This window comes from Pectinophora gossypiella, chromosome 6 (assembly GCF_024362695.1).
Source record: "Pectinophora gossypiella chromosome 6, ilPecGoss1.1, whole genome shotgun sequence".
NCBI lineage: Eukaryota > Metazoa > Arthropoda > Insecta > Lepidoptera > Gelechiidae > Pectinophora > Pectinophora gossypiella.
In genome coordinates this window covers 264,213-285,879 of record NC_065409.1, presented here as the reverse complement: position 1 = coordinate 285,879, position 21,667 = coordinate 264,213, and the positions used below count along the sequence as shown (strand labels likewise).

Below are 21,667 nucleotides of genomic sequence, written 5' to 3'. Positions count from 1 at the left end.
AAAGAAAAACATATGTTTGCAGTGCAGTGGTTAAATTGGATTAAAACCATGTTAAAACAAAGGGTTTAAAATGTTGGAAACTTTGGTTGGGAAAGTATGAGTAATGAGTTTACGTGGTCGTTGTATGACTTGACTCAGGGGCTTTAAAAATAAAATTTCTACAGACAATATAACCAACATAGGAAGTTTGATGTTGAGGTGAGTCTGTGACCGTGAGTCTATCTGATTCATTCATTTGACTTGCTCAATAATTAAGTAAACTGGTTAGTGGATGGACATCTCTACTATATTCCATTGTTGCTGTCAAAAAGACAAATGGAAGCGGGTGGTTTTTCGTATTTTTTTTATTTTTTGTGCAAAATAATTTCCAAATACTATTGTAACTCTGTAGCAATACTTAAAAAAATTACAAACGTTGTTCTAAGTATTACAGTTTCACGTGCGAAAATGCTTCTTAAAAGTTTGTAGTACGTTCGCGCTCGTGTCAGTAATATTGATTTATTTTATTTTGCTGAAAGAACAATATTAAAAGGATGTAGGCCCAGGATAGTGAAATGTCCAGGCTTTTGCTACCGCCAGGAGGTGTCGAATGTTAGCCGGTCCCGGTGAGAATGTATACGCAAGATGAAAACTAAAAGTTTCCTTGTATTCTCAACGTCGGTGTTCGCGATAAGCATATTCCTGATCGTGTTCCACTCCCAACCGCCGCAGTCTATCCAGAACATCGTCACACAAACTCATCAACACATCAAAGATTTTCAGGTACTTACTGCAACTTATACCTCAATGTAGTTTTATTTCACATTTATTAAAACTATTATCAATAAATCTAAACATTACTATCCCTGCGTGTTTATCACCTGCGTTGAAACCAATGTATTAGAATGTTTAGTAGCAATCTGTATTTAATTGGGGATGAGAGCACATAGACAGCACATATAACAACAAGCAGGGCTCTGTGGCGGTGCAGGAGAACCTGCGCGATGTGGAGGAGAGCAACCTGGTGGCGGAGGAGCGCTACATGCGACGACTGTTGGGCGCCGAGCGGTGGCACAACAGCAGCACGCCGGCGCTGGTGACGCATGTGCGCGGCGACGCGCACGCGCCGGCCGTCAGCTTCGTGCGCGCCGCTGCTCGCCTGCCCTACACCGTGCTGCTCTACAACCTCGGCTTGAAGCCCTACTCTCTCTCTGTGGTACTTATGTAACTTTTATCTTATATCTACACTGCCCCTGTACTGTACATTTTACCATGTACAACACTGAGGTAAATTTTATTGCTGTTCAAGGAAAATGTTTTAAAAATTAAAATTTATAGCGATCAACACTTACCCAAATAGACAAAAAATCCTATTATTTTGATAGGTTCGTCATTTAAGTATACAGGGTGTTAGTGGCACTTTATACATAATAAAATAATTATACATAATATAATAAAAACTTTGAAGGATGATTCAGACAGTGTCTTCATTACGTTATGACTGACACCCATACATACCTGTACATACTTGTACACCTTGTAACTAACACTGAGGGGGGTAATTCAGCTCATGGCTCTAAGTTAATACCAAGTGGCTATTTCTATTGCAAAAGTATAGAATTGAAAATAATTTAAAAATATACAAAATTGATATGAATTTTGTGATGGAAAATTCCACTTGATATTAACTCAGAGTCATGAGCTGAGTTATCCCCGTCAGTATTTTGCATGGTGTCACTTGCACCCTGTATTTGTAACATGTTAGTGCACACATTGAGTAGTAAACTAATTAATTACATGACATACATTGTATGTGAGGTATTTGTGTGATTTACGTGGTATTTATATACCTAATGTGGTAGTATTTTTATAATATGCATTCCAGGTGCAGAATTATTGTAACTCGTCAAAGTGTGCAGTGATAGACTTTGACCTAGATGAATTCCCCTCGCATGTGAGTGATGAGAGCATACACGCGTTTCGGCCTCTTATCATACAGGTCCTTTCTCTCTTGTACCAAAACCAAATCTGTATCTGCGTGTCACTTCTTTATTGATTATCGTTAATTATTCTACATTATGCTGAAATTGTTTCATACATTCTGAAAGTTATCATTTGATAACAAGTACTCAGGTACCTCGCATCGCAATCATTTCATCACTCACGTTATCACATACTTATAGATGTGAGTGTGTCACCTTTGTCCTTCATGTAAATATGTAGTCAAATTACAAGCACTTGGCAGGTGCAATTGAGGGCAACTGCTCATTTGTGACCATAATTAAGAAGTTACACCCTAGACATTACAATGCCGTGATAATGCAGTGTGCTGGAAATTAGGTCAAACTAGGTTGCTAATTATACTTTTAAAATGGTCATGGAAAATTTTTATTCAACAGTAACAAAGAAACAACTCATTTGTCATTAATTACATCATTCATAGGCTTAGAAGTCTAGTTAAAATTTCTTTCATTCGAATTTTATCCTATTAATAGGTGCATTAGATGACGCGTTGGTAATGGCAGTGCAAACACTCGACTCGAGTGATAGTCGTAGCTGTTCGCCCGCGCCGCCGCAGATAACATTACCATTGCCTAGTACGGGACGATGATGCGCGCCGAACGTGGTTTACGTTGTACTCTGGCGCGCTACACTAAGCCGCGTGATTACCGCATACGAATACTTGGCCTTCATTATCCCTAACTTTTTATGGCATCATATTATTACTTCAGTATCGATATGATTTCCACAGTGTCTTGAAGATAATAGGATTTTCAAATATAGTTGCGTAGTATGTAGAGTTGCGACCATTGATTGATCATACCTATAAAACATAATATAGTCTATTATGTTCTGTTGTAGTTTCGCAAGCTTATTCAAATTCCTATCTATTTTGTCTACGTTAATAATGGAATCAAGATAAACGGCAAGGCTGCCTTGTTTTCTTATAAGATTATCAGTAAACGGTAACGCGAACTATCTACCTACTTACTAGGCGAAGACTTAATAAGTCTTCGTTTGGTAATTACAACGGATACAACTTCCTGCTGCTGCTATGCAGCAATTCCTTTCCGCGTTGCGTATTGAATTTGGTATATATGTGGGTAGTCTATAAGTTATATCTTAACGCCGCTGCGACGGTAGTTCCCTTTGTCTAATAAAACAGTGTGCAACTAGCCCGTGAGTTTGCTTGTCGCCTGCGCGTCTCGCTCCCGATATTCACATACTTAACAGTGGCGACGAGCGTACCCGCGATAGTATAATGTCTTCGACAACAGCATCAGTGTCGTTTGGTGTGCTTTCCACGTTTGATCACCAGACACAAGACTGGGAAAGCTACAAATCCAGGATTTCCATGTGGTTCATAGCGAACGACGTGAACGACACGACCGACAAGGCCAAGGTCAAGCGACGGGCGATTTTGCTGAGCGCGTTATGCGAGCAAACACATAAGCTGGCTAGTAATCTAGCTCAACCTGCGAAGCTGGAAGAAGTGGAATATGACAAAATAATTAATATTTTAGACGAACATTTTATTCCGAAGAGGGTAGGCTTCTCGGAGAAACATCGTTTTTTTTCAGCGGTTCAGCAGATAGGGGAAACGCACACTCAATGGGGGGCACGTGTCAGGGGGTTGGCGACACACTGCGAGTTCAAAAGTCTCGAGGAGGCACTCGTGGACAGGTTCCTGATGGGCATGGTGGCAGGTCCCGAACGGGATAAGCTATATGCCCGAGAACAGAAAGGTCTCACTTTGGCGAAGGCTGTGGAGGTGGCTGAGAGCGTGCGCTGCGCGAGGAAGGCGGCGGCCGTGGGGAGCACCACCCCGGGCGCGGCAGAGGCACACGCTATCGCCGAGCAAGGTGTTTTTAGCATCGTAAAGAGTGAGAAGTGCGGTGTGTGCGGATATACCAATCACAAATCCGACAGGTGCAGGTTTAAAAATTACAAGTGCAAAAAATGCGGACGTAAGGGACATTTACGTAAAATGTGTGATCAAAAAGCGCAGGTGCAATACGTGACAGAGGGGTCGATGGATGAAGGAGATGATGGTAAGCGATTATTTAATATTAAGTGCGAAAATGGAAAACCAATGACGGAGCGAGTTTTAATAGGTGATCGTTTTTTGGAGTTCGAAATCGATAGCGGATCAGCGGTCAGCGTTATTTCTGATTCGACTTACTCATCTATTTTCGAGAAAGCGCCATTATTACCCGCCAAAAAAATATTAACAAGTTACAACGGTAGTAGCATGCAAACATTAGGGGTCATCCGAACTAACGTCACGTACGGCGCGAGTACGCATGCACTCGATATATATGTAGTGCGCGGCGGCGGGCCGCCGCTGCTGGGCAGAGATTTTATTCAAGGGTTTAGGTTAGAACTATCGCCAGCGTCCGAGGTCCACTACGTCAGTGAAGAGGATACACAAGCTGTCGCAAATCTAATAAATCAGTACCCAAAACTTTTTTCCGGAAATCTCGGCTGTTTTAATAAATATAAAATTAAACTACATTTAAAACCCGACGCTAAACCGGTTTACTTCAAGCCGAGACCGGTCGCTTTCGCATTAAAAGAAAAAATAGATAGTGAGTTAGACCGCTTAATTGATTTAGGTATTTTAGAACCGGTAGAATTCTCCGATTACGCATCACCCATAGTGCCCGCTCTTAAAAAAGACGGTACTATTAGATTGTGTGTAGACTACTCGGTGACATTAAATAAACAACTGTTAGTAGAAAAATATCCGTTTCCTACCTATGAAGAAATGTTTATCAAATTACACAATGGGGAGCAATTTACTAAACTCGATCTGTCGATGGCTTATAACCAGTTTGTGTTATCGGATGAGTCACAGCTATTAACTTGCATAAACACGCATCGAGGTCTTTTTAAGTACACTCGCCTGGTATTCGGACTCTCGAGCGCACCCGCTATTTTCCAACGGGCAATGGAAACTGTTTTGTCTGGGTTAGACGGTGTTATAGTTTTCCTTGATGACATTTTAGTAACAGGGGAAAATAAAAAGCAACACCTTATGCGGCTGTCATCGGTTTTAGAGCGGTTAGATAAAGCCGGTTTAACAGTGCAGAAAAGTAAATGCGAGTTCATGAAAAAAGAGATAACGTATTTAGGGCACGTAATAGATAAAAACGGTGTTAGGAAATCCCTGGAGAAGGTTAAAGCGATTTTAGAAGCGCCGAAACCAACAAACGTGTCGCAGTTACAATCCTTTTTGGGATTGGCAAATTATTATCGGAATTTTGTACCAGACGCCGCGACTACCTTAGGTCCTTTGTACCACCTTTTACATAAAAATACTAAATGGGAATGGACATCGACACACGATAAGGTATTTAACAAAATTAAAAAATTGCTAGCGTCAGATCAGGTTTTAGCGCATTTTAATCCAGAGGCTAAAATAATTTTAACGGTGGACGCGTCCCCGACCGGGCTCGGAGCGATCTTATCACAAATAGGTGACGACGGTACTGAACACCCGATCTCATATGCTTCGCGAACCTTAACTCCGGCGGAAAAAAGGTATTCACAAATACAGAAGGAGGCAACCGCGATAGTTTTTGGGGTTAGGCGTTTTCACCAGTACTTGTACGGGCGAGATGTTCCATTCGTGTTAAGAAGTGATCATAAACCATTAATTAGTATTTTTGGGCCGCAACACGGAGTACCGGAGGTAACGGCGAACAGATTACAGCGATATGCTTTGTTTTTAACAGCGTATAATTACGTAATTGAGTACATTCGCAGCAATAAAAACAGTGCCGATTTTTTGTCACGGTTATCTTTACCGGGAGGGGAGGCGCAAGGGGAGCCCCCCGAGTGCGCGGAGCGGGCCGCTTACGTTAACTTCGTAGTGGAGGGCACTCTGCCGGTCACAATAGATAGGGTGCGGCGCCACACCGAGCGGGATGCTGTCTTGACGAGAGTCGTTGGTTACGTAATGAACGGATGGCCGCGGAAGGTAAATGAGGACAAAATTAAGCCTTTTTACAATTGTCGATTACAATTGTCATGGGAAAATAGTGTACTTATGCGCGGTCACAAGGTAGTAATTCCGGAAAGCCTATACGACGTCATCTGTAGGGAATTGCATAGTTCTCATTTTGGCATAGTTAAAATGAAGGCAGAGGCTAGGAAACGTTTTTGGTTCCCTGGCATAGATGCGACCCTGGAACGGTTAGCAGCGGCGTGTGTCGTTTGTGCACAGTTGCGTCCGTCTCCGCCTCACGCGCCGCTCGCGCCGTGGCCCCACCCGCCACACGCTTTCTATAGGATTCATTTGGATTTCTTAGGCCCTTTTAATAACCGAATGTATTTAATAATAGTAGATGCATATTCTAAGTGGGTGGAGTGCTATCCGATGACGTCGTCATACGGAACCAAGGCGGTAATTAATAGTCTGTGCGACCTAATGTCGAGGGTAGGTATACCTAACGTCGTGGTGAGTGATAATGGCACTTCGTTTACTTCAAACGAGTTTAATGAGTTTTGCTTGCTAAACGGGATCAAGCACATGTTTTCGCCGGCATATCATCCATCCAGTAATGGACAAGCGGAAAGCTTCGTTAAAATTGTGAAAAAAGGTTTGAAAATGATTATCCTAAATAATAATAATAAGGCTATGGAGCAGGTAAAATTAGCAAAATTTCTTTTCGATTATCGAAACTCCAAAAACAGTACAACTGGTAAATCACCCGCCGAGTTATTGTACGGCCGTTCCATGCGCACCAGGCTAGACTTGTTGACGCCGAAAGTCGCTCCTTCGTCCACAGCCGTCTCTCACGCGGTAGAACGTCAGCAGTGTTCACAGGTTAGAGCGTACGGAGGTAGAAATAGAAAACAATTAAACGTGAAAGACAGTGTATGGGTGAAAAAATACACAAATAATAAAGGACAGTGTTGGATCGAAGGGATCATCACGAAGAAAACGGGAAGTGTGACTTACTCGGTGTATCTGCCAGAGCTACAATGCGAAGTAAATAAGCATGTGGATCACTTAAGGAAGAGAGTAGCGGGAGAAGTCACAGCGGGTAGCAACATTACAGAGAGTATATGTCCAAAGAGACCCCCGGTTAATCAACCGCCGTCGATAGTGTTGCCCGAAGACAGTGACAGTGATGTAGAAACAAGCGAGGAACCAGATCCGCCGGTGAACGACAGCCGGAGTCAAAGAGCCGAGAGCGCGGAATCTTTCGACAGTGTGGAGGGAGAAGAGGCAAGCGCAGAGAGCGATGGCATGCGTGATAACGCCCCACAGCCGGTACCAGTCGGCGAGCCAGCTGATGAACCCCCGATCCAACGACGTGCTTTAAGAAGTAGATTTAATGTGGACTTCAAACGTTATTTTTAGTATAGTGTTGTGATTAGTATCGAATAAAAGGGGAGGGATTGGTATATATGTGGGTAGTCTATAAGTTATATCTTAACGCCGCTGCGACGGTAGTTCCCTTTGTCTAATAAAACAGTGTGCAACTAGCCCGTGAGTTTGCTTGTCGCCTGCGCGTCTCGCTCCCGATATTCACATACTTAACAGAATTAAACACAATACAAATGTTGGATAGAGGCTTAAGTTAGGAAGTAGGTATAGAGAATATCTAAAAGTCCAAATTGGTATTTGTGTATAATGCATAATGTAACATCATCACAAATATGCTTCCAATATTAGTGGGTGACCTTGACCGTAGCGGCGGCCGCGGCCGTGAACAGTTGTTGTCGCGCCTCGCAGCTCGCAGAGCTAGGCGCGCGCTTGCTTGATGCGACGCGGACGGCACTCGAACAATGGCAGACAGATATCATTATGAATGGTATTCAAAAAAACCTGATCCAGGTGAACGTGAATAAAAAATATTTAAAAAATGGTTGTCTATGTACCTACCTACAACCCATTACTGAGCAGTCACAGGTCGCAGGCTTGCAAAGGTTTTTACGATATTCTCTTTTATTATTATAATACCGTTAGTGTGAAAGAGAAATATATTATTATCTCTCACCTCGATGTACCTACTATATCTCTGTCCTGCTGTCATTCTAATCTTACTACGTTATAAGGGGTCCTTATTAACGGGACCAACAGTTAAACGTGCCTTCCGAAGTGATCAACAAATCAGGTGATTTGAAAATAGAAAGAAAATATTTATTAATAGAGGACGCCACAGCCACAACACATATTTCAGCCTGCAATGTCTTAGCATTTTATTTGAATTAGACTAATCGTGAGCTAATCTCAAAAGTAACAATGTTAACTTGCATGTGCTTGGTCAGCACGCGCTGAGCAGGGTGGGCGGCGTGGTGTTCGTGGAGGCGGGCTGGCGCTGGGCGGGCGGCGCGGCGGCGCTGGCGGCGCTGTGGGCCCGCGCGGCGGCGCCGGCGGCGGCGGGGCTGCTGGCCTGGCCGCGCCGCGCCGCCGTCACGTCGCTCACGCACCCGCGCATGTTCCACTACCTGCACGCCGCCCTCGACGACTTCCTCTTCGTGCAGATGGTGGACGCCGAGCGCCTCGTGCTGGCCGACACGCCCGCCAGCGCCGCCATCATGCGGCCCTGGATCCGCTGCGCGCTCACGCTCGACTGCATCATGCCCATCGGTGAGTTATATTTTGTGTGCGGCTTCATCGTGGCGATTTGTACACATTCATACATACATAAGCTCATGCCTATTTCCCATCGGGGTGAGCAGAGACCATGGAATTTCATTTGCTTTGATCCTGACACACTTCTCTTGCTTCCTCTACATTCATCAATTGTTTCCTGATCTTGATGAATAATAACCCTGACACCAGGGTTGATGAGGTTGGTACTTCACCTCACAACCCACACAATAAGAAGAAGAAGTTTCATACACGCGCGCCGGTTCAGAGTAGATTGTACTGAACCTTTTCTAAGGACATCTCCAATTTGGTCAATGTACGTCCTAGGTTTTCCTCTGCCATTCCTACCACCAACCTTCGGTTTATATACTGCTTTCGGAATCCTATTATCCTTCATCCGCTCTACGTGTCAAAACCGATACGATACGAATACCAATGCAATACGTAAGGCAGTTTAACTTCGCATGCGACTAGTGCTAGCGGAACGAATAGTGTTCTGTTTTCTTCTGACCATCGCCGCCGTGTGTAACATGACTTCCTCTCGTCCGGGCAGGCGCGCAGTCCGGCGGGTGTCGGTTCGACAAGAAACCGCAGTACCGATACTCGGGCTGCCACGGGCAGGACGCGTCGGCGCTGAGCATCATCCTGGGGCTGCGCTCGGGGTTCGAGGAGTCGCGGTACGCGGTCCGCGGGCCCGCGGGCGGCGCGTGGCGGCGCGTGTCGGCGGGCGAGGCGCGCGCCCAGCTGCAGCGGCTGGAGCGCAACTACACCGACGCCGACGGCCGCACCGAGCGCAGCGGCTCGTAGCGCCCGCGCTGGCCCGCGTGTGTTAGCACCACCGCCGCGCATGATAGCGCCGACCACCGCGATCGCGCGGTCGGCGCCCCCTTCCCTGGCCCGCGTATATTCCGAACCCCGCGATCGCGCGGTCGGCGCTCCCCGAGCTGGCCGCAGAAATATCGAGAGCAGCTATTAGGTAGTTATTATAAAGTGGAATAGTTTCCCGGTGATAAATTTAGGTAGAGATATCGAACGATTGGTCGGTTATATAGTTAAAAACGATGAGCGATCATAACGGAATATTTATTTCGGTGTCGACGACGACGCTTCGTTACCTGTATCGGTTTGATAACTTTGAATGTTGATTTGATTGAATGGTTATTTGCATTTAGCTGTTAAGTTTCAGTATATTTATTTTTACCGTGATGTAGTTATAAGAAAACCAGTGCCAGTTGTGTAAAACGGCGTGTAAACTGAAGTACCAAATCATTAAAAAAACGGGATCAGAATCTGTTTTTGAAAATGTTCAATTCCACTTCTTATCTTAGTTATAGAGCACACTGCAGAGGGGTATCTTGCTCGCAAAATGTGCGCAGCTTTTACTTTCGCATTGCAATAGTTGAATGCACTATAAAACTATTGTACCACACAGTATGGCAATAATTCCACATCAACTTTATCGAAGTCCGGAATCAGTATATACACATTTATATATTTGTATACATCCAACGAAATGCATTGCGCATATTTAGCAAACGAAATACTCTGCAATATGCTGTAATTTGACGTTAAATGAAAGCAATCTCGATGTCAATTCCTCAGTTTGTTACGCTGTACATACGGTACCCTGGCTGGTCCTGGCGACACAGGTAGCTCGGCTACGTTTTATATCATTTATTTTGTATGTATATACAATGATACTCATTAGTAATGCATATTTTAGTTGTAAGCAAAATGTTGTCGGCCGGTGTTGCCGCCGCAGACGAATACAGCCGCAGTAGAAAATTTTGCGAGGTTGAAATAAATCGAAATTTTATATTTTTGGTTGTGAACTTAATATCAACAAGTAAAATATTCGAGACTCTTGTATTTCTTGAAGAAAATTGTGATATATTATTTACAAGACGTACGTTAGCGTAGTGTGCAAGCGCGCACGCGCGCGCGTCACTTATATTTAAGATCTCATTTTGTTTACGCGACTTCTCGACCAATCCTTGTTCTACCTTAGCCTGTGCTTAAGCAATTCTGACGTAGTTTGTTAAGTAAACAATTTGTAAAGTTTTACAGTGCGCACTCACCCAGTGTTAAGACGAATGTTATTTTTTGAAAGTATCTTCATTTCTCCGCCTTTTCGGGCCATAATATAAGTGATAGTTGTACACGAATCACATCTACCTATACATTTTTATATGCAACTTTGAGCAATCTAGTCGTGATTTACCAAATAAGTGATTTAATGGTTCTTGTATGACGACCCTTCGTGCTAAGATTAAAGAAAATATCGTCCTAATATTATGAAATTTGTATTTGATATTTAATTTTCGGCAATAAATAGATGACTATTAATTACGCTAGTACAATTTAAGTACAGTATTTACACGGACAACCTTCGTACATAGTAAGTGGAGGCGCTCGGCGCTGGTGGCGCAGCAGGGCGGCGGGCGGTGGTCGGCGGGTGTGTGCCGGTTAGTACAAGAGTTCGTGTCATGGGTGTAAGGTGTCCGTCTGCTATTGTATAGCCGGAGCCCTCCCCGCGAATTTTGTCGACGCTTTCCATGCGCATAATCTTATCGACTAGTGAGAATTATTTATTAAACCATGATTGTGATGACAGACATCTTGTTTCATTTCTTTCTATGCTATGAAGTAACAAAATAAATAATACCGAGTAACTCAAATGTTCGATGTGTCACATTGAGTGAACCATCGAAGTCGGGTGGAGTGTAATAAAATAGAATGTGACCTTCAAATTTAAATAATATATTCATTTAAAACTAAGCAAAGTCACAATATAAAAACATAATATCTTCCTATTTTTTAAAACAAATAGCAAAGGACTTGATTTGCCGCAGTCTGTTGTCCCGAATACTCTAATCTTAGTCAACGCTAGAGCTTATGGCTACACTAACATCTAGGATGCATGTTAGGCCATCGCCGCTCACCGTCAAGTGGTACTGTGGTCAAATGCGACCTTATTTGAAAAAGCGAATCATTAAACTAGTTCAATAAACATAAAACTAATTATTTAGCCAGAGGTAGATTCAGCAGGCCTCTGTCATATGATAACTGTCACAATATACTAGCCATGTTCTGGATCACTATGTCCACATACAGAACTAAAGGATTCCGCATCATAGGTGAATCTACTCGTCTATAGTATAATATGTACTTTTACTAGTCCTTAGGATATATTAATCATTTGTACTGGAACAATGATACGTATTATACACATGCAATGACTAGATGTTACATTTTATTTAGTTAGAAATGCTCAGAAATACTTTCAGATGAGGAAGACAAGTATCGGTAACTTACAATGCAGCACGATATAGAGTCCCTGCTGCTTCACAGTTGTTTGAATATAGCACGACGCTGATATAGATGCAGACCACATTGGCGCTAGGCAGCCGCCGATGGCAAGAAACACTTCATAGTACTTTGAACTATCTCATTTATAAAAAACATGATGAAGATAAAAAGTTCCGAAAATCTATTTATAAAATCGTAGATAAACAACATCAATAAATTCTCTTAGTCTTACATTCACACTTAACGCTACTTGATTAATAATATAGGTAATTAGTTTATTGCATTTTATGCTTTCGTTCATATACAGAATATAACATTCAGAAACATTAACACAGAGCCCTCGTATTCTACACCCACAGCAACACAAACATATATCTATATGGTATTATCCATCTAACAAGATGTATAAATACATAATATTTTCATTTTGATGTTTAAAATACGACTTTATAAGATATAAACATGTGCCCCTAATTACATTGATTTGTGTGCATTACGAGTGAGGGAGTGACCTAGTCAGTCAGAGCATTATAAGCATTTTACATAATTAAAATGATACTCCTACTGCACAGCAGTTTCAAATTTGCATACTATTCTAATTATTGTGCTATAGTAAACTCGTGCGGAGATTCGATAATAGGTAAGTACAAGAGTACATAATTGGCCTAAATATAACTTCATCCGTTAAACATATCGGAAAATGAGCTGCTTATAGATTTGTTCTATAAATTGGTGTGTGTACAAACCATCCCTCGGCTGCGCTCTGTTGAGAGTGCGGTGGGGTGTTCGCGCCGATGTCGAAGGAAGCGGTCCTCTACTGAGCGTCTGCGTTCTTGTTGTCTGCTTTCTTCTCGTCGTCCTTGAACAGCAGCGGCGTCATGCCCAGGAAGCAACCCAGCGTGATGCCCAACACGCGCCCCTGACAATGTACAAACACATGGTAGATATTACAGCTCACATGCCACCAAGTTTACACAGAATGTTGGGTAGAGACTATATTGTTTCATTCAAACTATAATATTATTGGAGTATAGCAATCTGAGTGCTGTCATACACATGCATAACCAATACCAATATGAATAAGGTCGTTTTTCCAGTATTTAAATGATGATTATTGTAGTGAACAATGTCCTCTAACCATGTTGGAGAAGCGCCGGGAGACGGGCATGTCTAGCTGCACGGGCGAGAGTGCGGGCGCGCCCAGCCCCACCCAGGCGGCGGCGCGCTCCACGTAGTACGAGGAGCCGATGCCGATGACGTCGCTAAACGTGTTGCCCAGTGCCGCCGCCGCCATCGTCGACAGCGTGATGTACGCGCTCATGCTACTCTCTATACTGTCGCCCTGCAAAAAACCAAACGAAAACACACTTAAGAGAGAAAACAAAAAAGGTAAAATAAATTATTTGTTTTCTACTCATGACAGATCATCATGGGCCTTGATGAAGTTGTCGAAAAACGAAATTGATAAAATATATGAGATTTTTATCACTGTCACTTTTCAAAATCGTTTGCAACTAGTCAGGTGTGTTCTGGGATATTTGGCTCTTTACAAATAAATGTAAGTAGAAAATAAATATGGCATATTAAAATACTTACAGCAATAATCATGATGAAATTATCCAGGAAACCAAACCCAATGAAAGGTACTGAGTTTGCTAGTGATACTGAAAACATAAATCAGACTTATACATTATACCTTACTATATTATTTTACTCCTACAAATACATTTTAATTTTATATAACTGTAAAAAAACATCCAGTAATAGCCAGTTCTCTTATTTAATTTAATGTTTGTTAAATAGTCATTAATGTATGAAATTGCACATTAAATTAATACAATAGTCTAAAACGAGTCTATACATTTTCTGCTATTGTACAAAGATCCTTAATGCATTACATTTTAAACTCAAAGTAACTATTCACATCATATCAGTTATTACTGAAGGTGATTAGGCAATGATTTAGGTTTATTTACACAGTGAGCTTGCAATGTAGGCAGCAGTGATAACTCACAGTGGAACAGCTCCCTGGTTGTAGGCTTGGGCACTGTTGCAGCTGGAAATATAAAAAGCTGTCATTAGGAATAAACTACAAAAATAAAACATAATTCATAGAACTTCATTACCAATATTTGACTCATACAAATATAAAATCATAAAACAATCTGGTCAATGACATCATCTGCCTTGCACTGGTTCAAACTAGATTTAACCTCCACTTGAAAATCATTATATTGACAATATTGTATACCTACTCACCATACTTTTTCTTTAGCCAATCTTCGGGCACAGGGCAGTAGGTGCCCGTGGGGTCGACGTCGCCCAGCGTCGGCACCTTGCTGGGTCTGCCGAGTTTGGTCCTCCACCTATGGCCCGCCAACTTATCTAAAATTGTAATTCTTCTTTAATACAGCACATAAGTCAAACATTCTTAGACTTCCCAAATATTTTACCTTCAAATTCATCCTTAATTTTGTTAGACTGATACTCTTGTAGGGCATCGAAGAGGACCTTTCTCTCTTCGTCAGTCAAATGGAGTACGAGCTCTTGAGCATGTGCTTTGGTTATTGGTGGAGTTCCTTGTGAAGGCTCGTCAAAATCCTTTGAAGTAGGTCCTATTCCTAGATTACGGATTTTCACAGCAACAGGAGCAAACCTTTTCGAGTTAGGAAATCCTAATGTAGAAATGTATCGCACTTGCAGCTTTGTTGCTTTACTGTGGCAACATACATTTAAACTATAGAAGGGTAAGCCACTAAATCTTCGTAACACATGTGCCACTTTCATTTTTAACAATAATAAAGAACTGTTTACTTAAAATACATTAGAAAATATAAAATAAAAAACTGCGATTGACCTAAGAAGTATAACCACGTTCTGTTTTACGTTTGAAATTGTCATCTATGATCTAATGTCATTCTCAGATGGATTTATGAAATAGATAGATAGAAATACATGTAACGGAACGTTTCTAAAGCGGCATATGCAAGATCCTGCATTGCGGATTTATTGTTTCGTTTAGGTTTAATTTGCAAGTTTTCAAGACTTTCAAGTCTATTAAAAATAATAATGTCAGCTGCACGCCAGCTGACTGTCACATAAAACTGTCATAATTGTCATATTGTTAATTTGTTCATGAGAAAATCGAACAAGAATTTTATTTGGGAACAAATGGAAACAATATTCTAATTATAAAATACTATACGAGTCAGAATTGCGCAATTGTTGACTAATTTTGCCAAAATAGTATGACGCGCGCGAGAAACACTTAATTTGTGATCAATAGTCGTATAGTCGTCATAACACAGTTGAACCTTCTTTTTCGTGGATGTAAATTAACTGAAGTCACGTCCTCATCGACCATGCACGATGTTGGAGGGCCTAGTAGCTTGGGTTTTGAACAATTATCTCGGCAAATATGTCGAAAATTTGAACACAGATCAGCTAAGCGTGGCCCTGCTCTCAGGTAATAAAAAAATATCCTGTTTATAGGCCATTTTTACATAACACTCAACGCCGAAACTGCTTCAACATTAATTGAGGAGGCTAACCTTTACCTCTTGCTTTGAAACTATTGCCTCAGATCAAGTCTTGAATGGCAATTTTATGTTTTTAGGGAAAGTGGAACTCGAGAATCTACCTTTGAAGAAGGATGCATTGAGACACTTGGGTTTACCGGTGGAGGTGAAGGCTGGGTTCATTGGCAAAGTGCAGCTGCAAGTGCCGGTGCGGCAGATCCGCTCTGCTCCTTGGCTTATAGCCATAGAGAAGCTCTATGTAGTTGCAGCTCCGGTCAATTTGGATGAGGTAATAATTTTTGTGTTCATTGCTTGCACATTGCTGTTTTTATATGGAACAAATTAACAAGTTAAAAATACTTACCATTTCCTGAAATCATAATAAATAAAACCTCTTAATATAGCCTCTTTTACCTTTGTAATATTCTTTATTGCACAAAGAAACAAACAATTGTTTTGTTAAATATTTGTATATTTTTTGTACAAAATATGTATTTTACATAATTATATTAATGTTCTATTTATAGCAGTAGTATATTACTGGCTGATGATAATATTGATAAATATCCTACAGTTACTTGTTGGTATAATTTCCACTTTTCTTCTATGTGTAACTAAAATCTTATAAGAATTATTTTTAATAAAGTTCAAGTAATCTAGGATTTTATTAACAGTTTAATATGTGATTTAATATTTTTTTATATTTGAGCCATAAAAGGCAGGCAATGACACATTGTGATATTTCTGTACAAAGGTCAAATGTGCAGGTCACGGGCACAGTACAGCTATACTATTTATCCTTGAAACACATTTGACTACATTGATACTAGACATGTGACATAACAGTCTTTATTTTCTTGTAGAGATAAGATTACCTCACTTAGCTGATAGTGGCAGGTAATCTCAATTTTTTCTTGCTTTGACATTGTATTGTTTGGGATTTGTTTGTTATCATTACTACTCATACACACTTCTAATTTCATGACAAGTAAAATATATGTTTATGTTACATTCTTAAACCAGTCGTGATGATCTTACATCATGATTAATTAATCTGATCTTTGTAAGTAATTAGGTGCATGTTTGTATAAGGAACTAATATTTTGGTTTTACCTTTTCTTCCTATTTCTTATGACAAACATAATATATTATGCTCACAACTATATATACATGACTAATTTAAGAGCCACTCTTGTTGGTGTAGCATTCTCCATGTAACTTTTTAGGGAAAATAGAGCAGTGGTTTCCCTCTTGCCATCTCTGGACTATATATTAAGTACCCACAATTCACCAAGCTTTCTGTTATACCCACATGATAGGTGGTGAGCTGTATCACCGTCTATAATGGCCAATATAGCTAACTGTATTGGTTATGGTGTATGACCCTTGTGTTACCTATATGATACTTAAGATAGTCATGTCATCGGCAGTGGGACGCGGAGGTGGAGGCGAGCATCGCGCACGAGCGCAAGGTGTCGTTGCTGGAGGCGCTGGAGGCGGAATGGCGCGTGCAGCACGAGGCCGCCGACGCCGGCTACTACGCCACGTCATACTCCTCCTGGCTCAGCTACGGCACCGGCCTGCTCGCCAACATCGTCGAGAACCTACAGGTGACTTGTCGACACATCTCTCTACTGTCCGTCATTGTAATTGCGGATGCCGTGTTGTGACTACTTAACATAGAATGTTGTAGAACTTTATCAAATAAATGTGTAGCTAGTAAACTACTTTAAAAATGAATGAGTTTATTTATATTTTAAATACAACTAATACTACCAATTTACGTTTCAGTTGAAGCTAAACGACGTGCACATACGTTTCGAGGACGCGATAACCTGCTCGCCCCAGGCGTTCGCGTGCGGGCTGACGGCGGAGGCGCTGTCGGCGGAGTCGTGCGACGCGGAGTGGCGGCGCGGGTTCACGCTGCTGCCCGACCCCGACGGCTGCTCCTTCAAGCTGCTCGAGCTGCAGAAGCTAGCCGTCTACTGGGACCCCATGCCGGGGCCCGCCGCCATGTTCGCCAACTGCACCATCAACGAGCTTACGGTTAGTTGAGTTTGTTGTCTGTCTCTGTTTAAAATGATATTGTTATGATATCACTAGTGATTGTATGTATTGTTTTGCGATGGTCAGGAGCGCATGGCGCAGACGTGGAAGGCTACGCACCGCTACCTGTTGGAGCCGGCGTCGGCCACGGCCCGCGTGCGGCGCGAGCGCACCGCGCAGCCGCTGCGCTCGCGCACGCGGCCCAGGCTCACCGCGCACCTCACGCTGCACACCGTCGCCCTCAATCTCAACTCGGTGAGTCGGTATTTATTTATTGAATATGAATGACAAGTGTCCCAGGCTTTCTAAAAAGTAGGTACTTGTTGTGATCATATTCAAATATTGAGGTATACTAATAGTTTGTGTGTCGTGCAGCGGCAGTACAGCGAGGCGGTGGGGTGCGCGCTGGGCCTGGAGCAGGTGGCCAAGCTGCGCGAGTTCCGCGCGCTGCGCCCCGCCGCGCCCGTCAAGGGCCACGCGAGGGAGTGGTGGATCTACGCGCTCAAGTGTCACACGCACCACTACCACTGTGAGTTAATAAACTACACTAGTTTCAAAACTATGTAGCTTGGGTAGGCCTTATGACGGACCGGGCAATTGAAGAACACTCTTTATTTTTTCTGTTGTTTAATGTATGAATTGTATTCTTAAATGGAGCCCGGAATTTGGCAAAATTATTTATGATGGATTACACGGAGTGCCTTACCGCGTAACATTGTACTGCGAACAGCTGCAGTCAGACCAGTAATAATAACCTGGAAAAAACTACATAAGTTTATACCGGTTTTCGAGGCTTATAAAGCTCTGTCGTCGTATTCCAGTCACGGAGCCGCGGCCGACGTGGGCGTCGTGCGCGGCGGCGGGCCGCGAGGCGCGCGCGTACGTGGACACGTGCCTGTTCGTGCTGGCCAACCCCGCCGCCACGCTGCCCGCCGCCGCCAAGCGGGCCAAGGACGAGTACGAGTGGCGCATGCCGCTGCACATCCTCAAGGCGCTTAGAGAGGTCAAATACATTGTTGGAAACTCTTCTAGACAAGTGTTTAATTTTCCTGCTAAAAATGAGATACTCCCGGCGCATTCACTCGGAATGAACGAATTCGTGTATTCAAAGAAATGTGAATAAAAATGTTTGTGTGCAGGTGGCGATGCGCAAAGTGCCGGCGGCGACGCCAGTCGCGATGTCGGAGCAGCCGGCGCCGTCGGGGCGCAGCATGCTGGTGCACTGGTTCCCGCAGTGGTGGGGCTGGTACGGCCAGCCGCCCCACCAGCCCCACCAGCCGCCGGCCCCCGCTCCCGAGCCCCCGCCCGCGCCCGACCTCGAGGAGGAGATCCTCGACGTCATCGCAGACAGTCTGGAGAATAACACGCTCTTGAAGAGGGACACTGTCTTCGGCAAGTTCGAGTTTGTCCTCAGCAAGGGCTGTCTGAATCTGAGCACTGAAGTGGACGAGGCTGAACAGTAAGTTCACGATCTAATTTATAATTCAATTTTGGTAGTTTGACACTCTCTAAAACTTTGCTAAATTGTTTTTTATGAAAATGTTTATTGTTACATCCAGATTGTAATTGAATTCTGGTCCAAAGCATAAATGGCGGCACGGAACATGGCGGGTCAGAATGTCCGGGCACGGACGCGGGCGTGGAGCTGCAGTTCAGCAGCGTGTGTGTGCGGCTGGAGTCGCGGCCGCGCGCATCCTCGCTGCTGCTGGCCGTGTCGCTCGGCGCCGTCTGCCTGCGCGAGCGCATCACGCCCAACACGCTCTTCCCCGTGCTCATCGCGCCGCAGGTACACTAGCATAGTCCACTCATCCTTTAAGCCTCCTTTTAAACGAAACTATGTGGCCTGTACGCTTAACGACTGCTAACCACGTTATATAACACAGTATCGCGCCTGTATCCCCGAAGGTATAGACTGTATAGTATAATATACACTCACTTCTCGCCAGCAATGGTTACTTAGTATTATTATCAATTATCACAGCAGCAGCAGCTCTACAGCTCAAATATGGGGTGACGTGACTGCTCGCTTAATTCGGCACTTCTCCTATTACTCAAGTATAGTGGTACATTGCAGGGCATGATCCGCGAGGGCCTGAGCGCCATGAACCCCTCGGCCGCGGCCATGTCGTGGTGCCGCGCGCAGGCTGCGCCGGCGCCGGCGCCGCCCGACGACCACGAGCCGCTTTTCCAGCTCACTTACGAGAAGAAACCTTTCGGACTCAACTGCGATTATAAGTGTGTACCTATAGTTAATTTGTTCTTGACTCATGTAACGACTGCTTCTTTGTTCTGTTCCGTCAATAAAATAAATTTCAGCCTTCTTAATATAACGGCAGAAAGTTCCACATCGTTCACACACGTTGTATGTACCTTTTAATATATGTATAATGACTAAATTAGTAAGGTTCGATGGTGACGACTCTTAAGCCTGCCAAGTTCTTGGTCTAACACAATCTCGGCGTTACGGGGCATAGAATGTACAATAACACTACCTATAGAAGGGACACTCTCCGCTCCGCACCGATTGATTTACCTTATCAGAGACGGGGGCAGTTTAAGCCGTTAAGGAGTAAGGGAGCACGCGCGGGTTGTCTGGCTGAGATTTTTGTATGGTGTGGCCGTGTTACGTAGGGACCGCGACATGAACGTCGCGGACGCAACGTGTTGCGACGTATGTTGTTGAGGTGTTATGGGGGTGTTTGTCCGCAGGCTGTGGGTGAAGTCCCAGTCGCTGGAGGTGGTGTGGTGCGCGGCGGCGGCCCGCTGGGCGCTGGGCTTCGCGCGCGGCGCGTGGGGCGCGGCGTGGGCGCGGCCACGGCTCGCCATGTCCTCCGTGCGCGACCACACGCGCCAGCGGCTCATCACGCACATCGAGCACATGATGCACCCGCACCCTGTAACTATACATCGCTCATCACAAGTCCCTACAATATAGGATCGCGCCGTCTCACTGCGACGAGCGCTATCATTGCGACTAGATGCGACACATCTAGTTTCAATGGGGACTATGTGTTATAAGCCAGCATTATTTATGATGTGTCTTGCAGGGCGAGCGTCGTTCGTGGCAAGTGGAACTGGACATCTCGGCGCCGCAGATCTTGTTCGTGGAGGAGCTGTGCGACCGCGAGGCGTCCGTGCTGGTGGTGGACTTCGGCCGGCTGCGGCTCTGCAACGTGCCTGCTGACGGCGGGGGAGATGATGCCGCAGCTGCAGGTAGCGTACAACGGCTAATATAACCCGTGCTTATTGAGTTGACATCACTTGTCTACAGAGTGTCCAGTTGATCCGCAGGAGATTACATTTGAACGTCGGGCGTACGCCTCAAACCTGTATATAAAGCTTTTCAACTGCTGGTATTTCTATTTAAAACATACATAATGCGATACCAAACCACTGTGTATTCATTGCAACATTGCTAGGAGCGGCCGTAATAAGCACGGAGGAGGACGAGGAGCTGTTCATGACTCCGTGCTCGACGCCGCCCGCGTCGCTGCTGTCGCCGGCCGACCCGCCGCTCTACCCCGCTGCGCACGCGCCGCTCGATGCTGCCAACCTGCACACACGCCTCTATGACAGGTTCGTAATTTATTTTTTCTTTAAAGGTTTAGGATTCCGTATCTAAAGGACACAAAACTCGATGTATGTCATTCCACTAATTGTCTGTCAACCGGTAGTAAGTCGACGTGCTTCTAATTTGCAAACGTCATTATTTACAGGCTTTAGAAAGATCAGTTATGTTGACTTGTACGTGTATATTGGTCAAGTTAAGGTACCGTTGGGGACGAACTCTTGAATTTCGGAATTTCGCTTTCTGTGACAGATTTCGATAGTTTTCTACTTTGCAATGAGTATATACAGTAACGTGATTTGGTTGCAGATACAAGATAGAGCTGAGCGACCTGCAGATCCTGGTGGGCCGGGCTCGAGACAACTGGAAATACGCACACACCAAGACCACGTCTTCGCTGCATTTGCTCGACAGATTCAGTATATCACTACAAGTCAGTACTGTACATATAATTTCAGGCATAGGTACTTGCCGATAACCGTCTGATAGCTGGTACTGCTTCAGATACTACTGCTATAGAAATTTAAAAGGCCACATTGAAGTAATTCAATTACAAAGCAATTTGCTATTTGACATTGCGTACTTACCTACTTTTATATGCACAAATGTAAAATTGACTTTCCCCACTCACAGCGCAAC

General features: G+C 43.8%; 3 protein-coding genes across 4 annotated transcripts in view; 2 read left to right on the top strand and 1 right to left on the bottom strand.

The window, feature by feature from the left end:
- Positions 1-114: 114 nt before the first annotated feature.
- On the top strand, positions 115-11,202 carry LOC126367584 (uncharacterized). Of its 2 annotated transcripts, none has more exons than XM_050011170.1 (5): positions 115-762; positions 953-1,195; positions 1,865-1,978; positions 8,263-8,584; positions 9,141-11,202. In XM_050011170.1, exons 1-5 carry the CDS (start codon positions 625-627, stop codon positions 9,392-9,394), a joined length of 1,071 nt encoding a protein of 356 aa, XP_049867127.1. In that variant the 5' UTR covers positions 115-624; the 3' UTR covers positions 9,395-11,202. The 2 variants fall into 2 exon arrangements, with proteins under 2 accessions (XP_049867127.1, XP_049867128.1); XM_050011171.1 differs by having other exon boundaries at positions 244-762; positions 971-1,195.
- A 124-nt stretch (positions 11,203-11,326) lies between these two features.
- On the bottom strand, positions 11,327-14,784 carry LOC126367586 (uncharacterized). The gene is made up of 6 exons (XM_050011173.1): positions 14,350-14,784; positions 14,156-14,281; positions 13,911-13,952; positions 13,493-13,560; positions 13,035-13,238; positions 11,327-12,815 (listed from the first exon to the last, which is right to left on the bottom strand). Exons 1-6 carry the CDS (start codon positions 14,681-14,683, stop codon positions 12,711-12,713), a joined length of 879 nt encoding a protein of 292 aa, XP_049867130.1. The 5' UTR covers positions 14,684-14,784; the 3' UTR covers positions 11,327-12,710.
- Positions 14,785-14,984: 200 nt separating this feature from the next.
- The window catches only part of LOC126367617 (intermembrane lipid transfer protein Vps13D), a 44,797-nt gene continuing 38,114 nt past the window's right edge, over positions 14,985-21,667 (top strand). The window contains exons 1-14 of the mRNA XM_050011232.1: positions 14,985-15,362; positions 15,513-15,703; positions 16,845-17,024; positions 17,206-17,460; positions 17,548-17,715; positions 17,836-17,989; positions 18,282-18,463; positions 18,600-18,919; positions 19,045-19,246; positions 19,535-19,695; positions 20,170-20,356; positions 20,508-20,673; positions 20,880-21,036; positions 21,338-21,461. Of these exons, the coding sequence (XP_049867189.1) occupies positions 15,266-15,362; positions 15,513-15,703; positions 16,845-17,024; positions 17,206-17,460; positions 17,548-17,715; positions 17,836-17,989; positions 18,282-18,463; positions 18,600-18,919; positions 19,045-19,246; positions 19,535-19,695; positions 20,170-20,356; positions 20,508-20,673; positions 20,880-21,036; positions 21,338-21,461 (2,544 nt within the window). The 5' untranslated portion in view covers positions 14,985-15,265. The remainder of the gene's footprint in view (positions 15,363-15,512; positions 15,704-16,844; positions 17,025-17,205; positions 17,461-17,547; positions 17,716-17,835; positions 17,990-18,281; positions 18,464-18,599; positions 18,920-19,044; positions 19,247-19,534; positions 19,696-20,169; positions 20,357-20,507; positions 20,674-20,879; positions 21,037-21,337; positions 21,462-21,667) is intronic.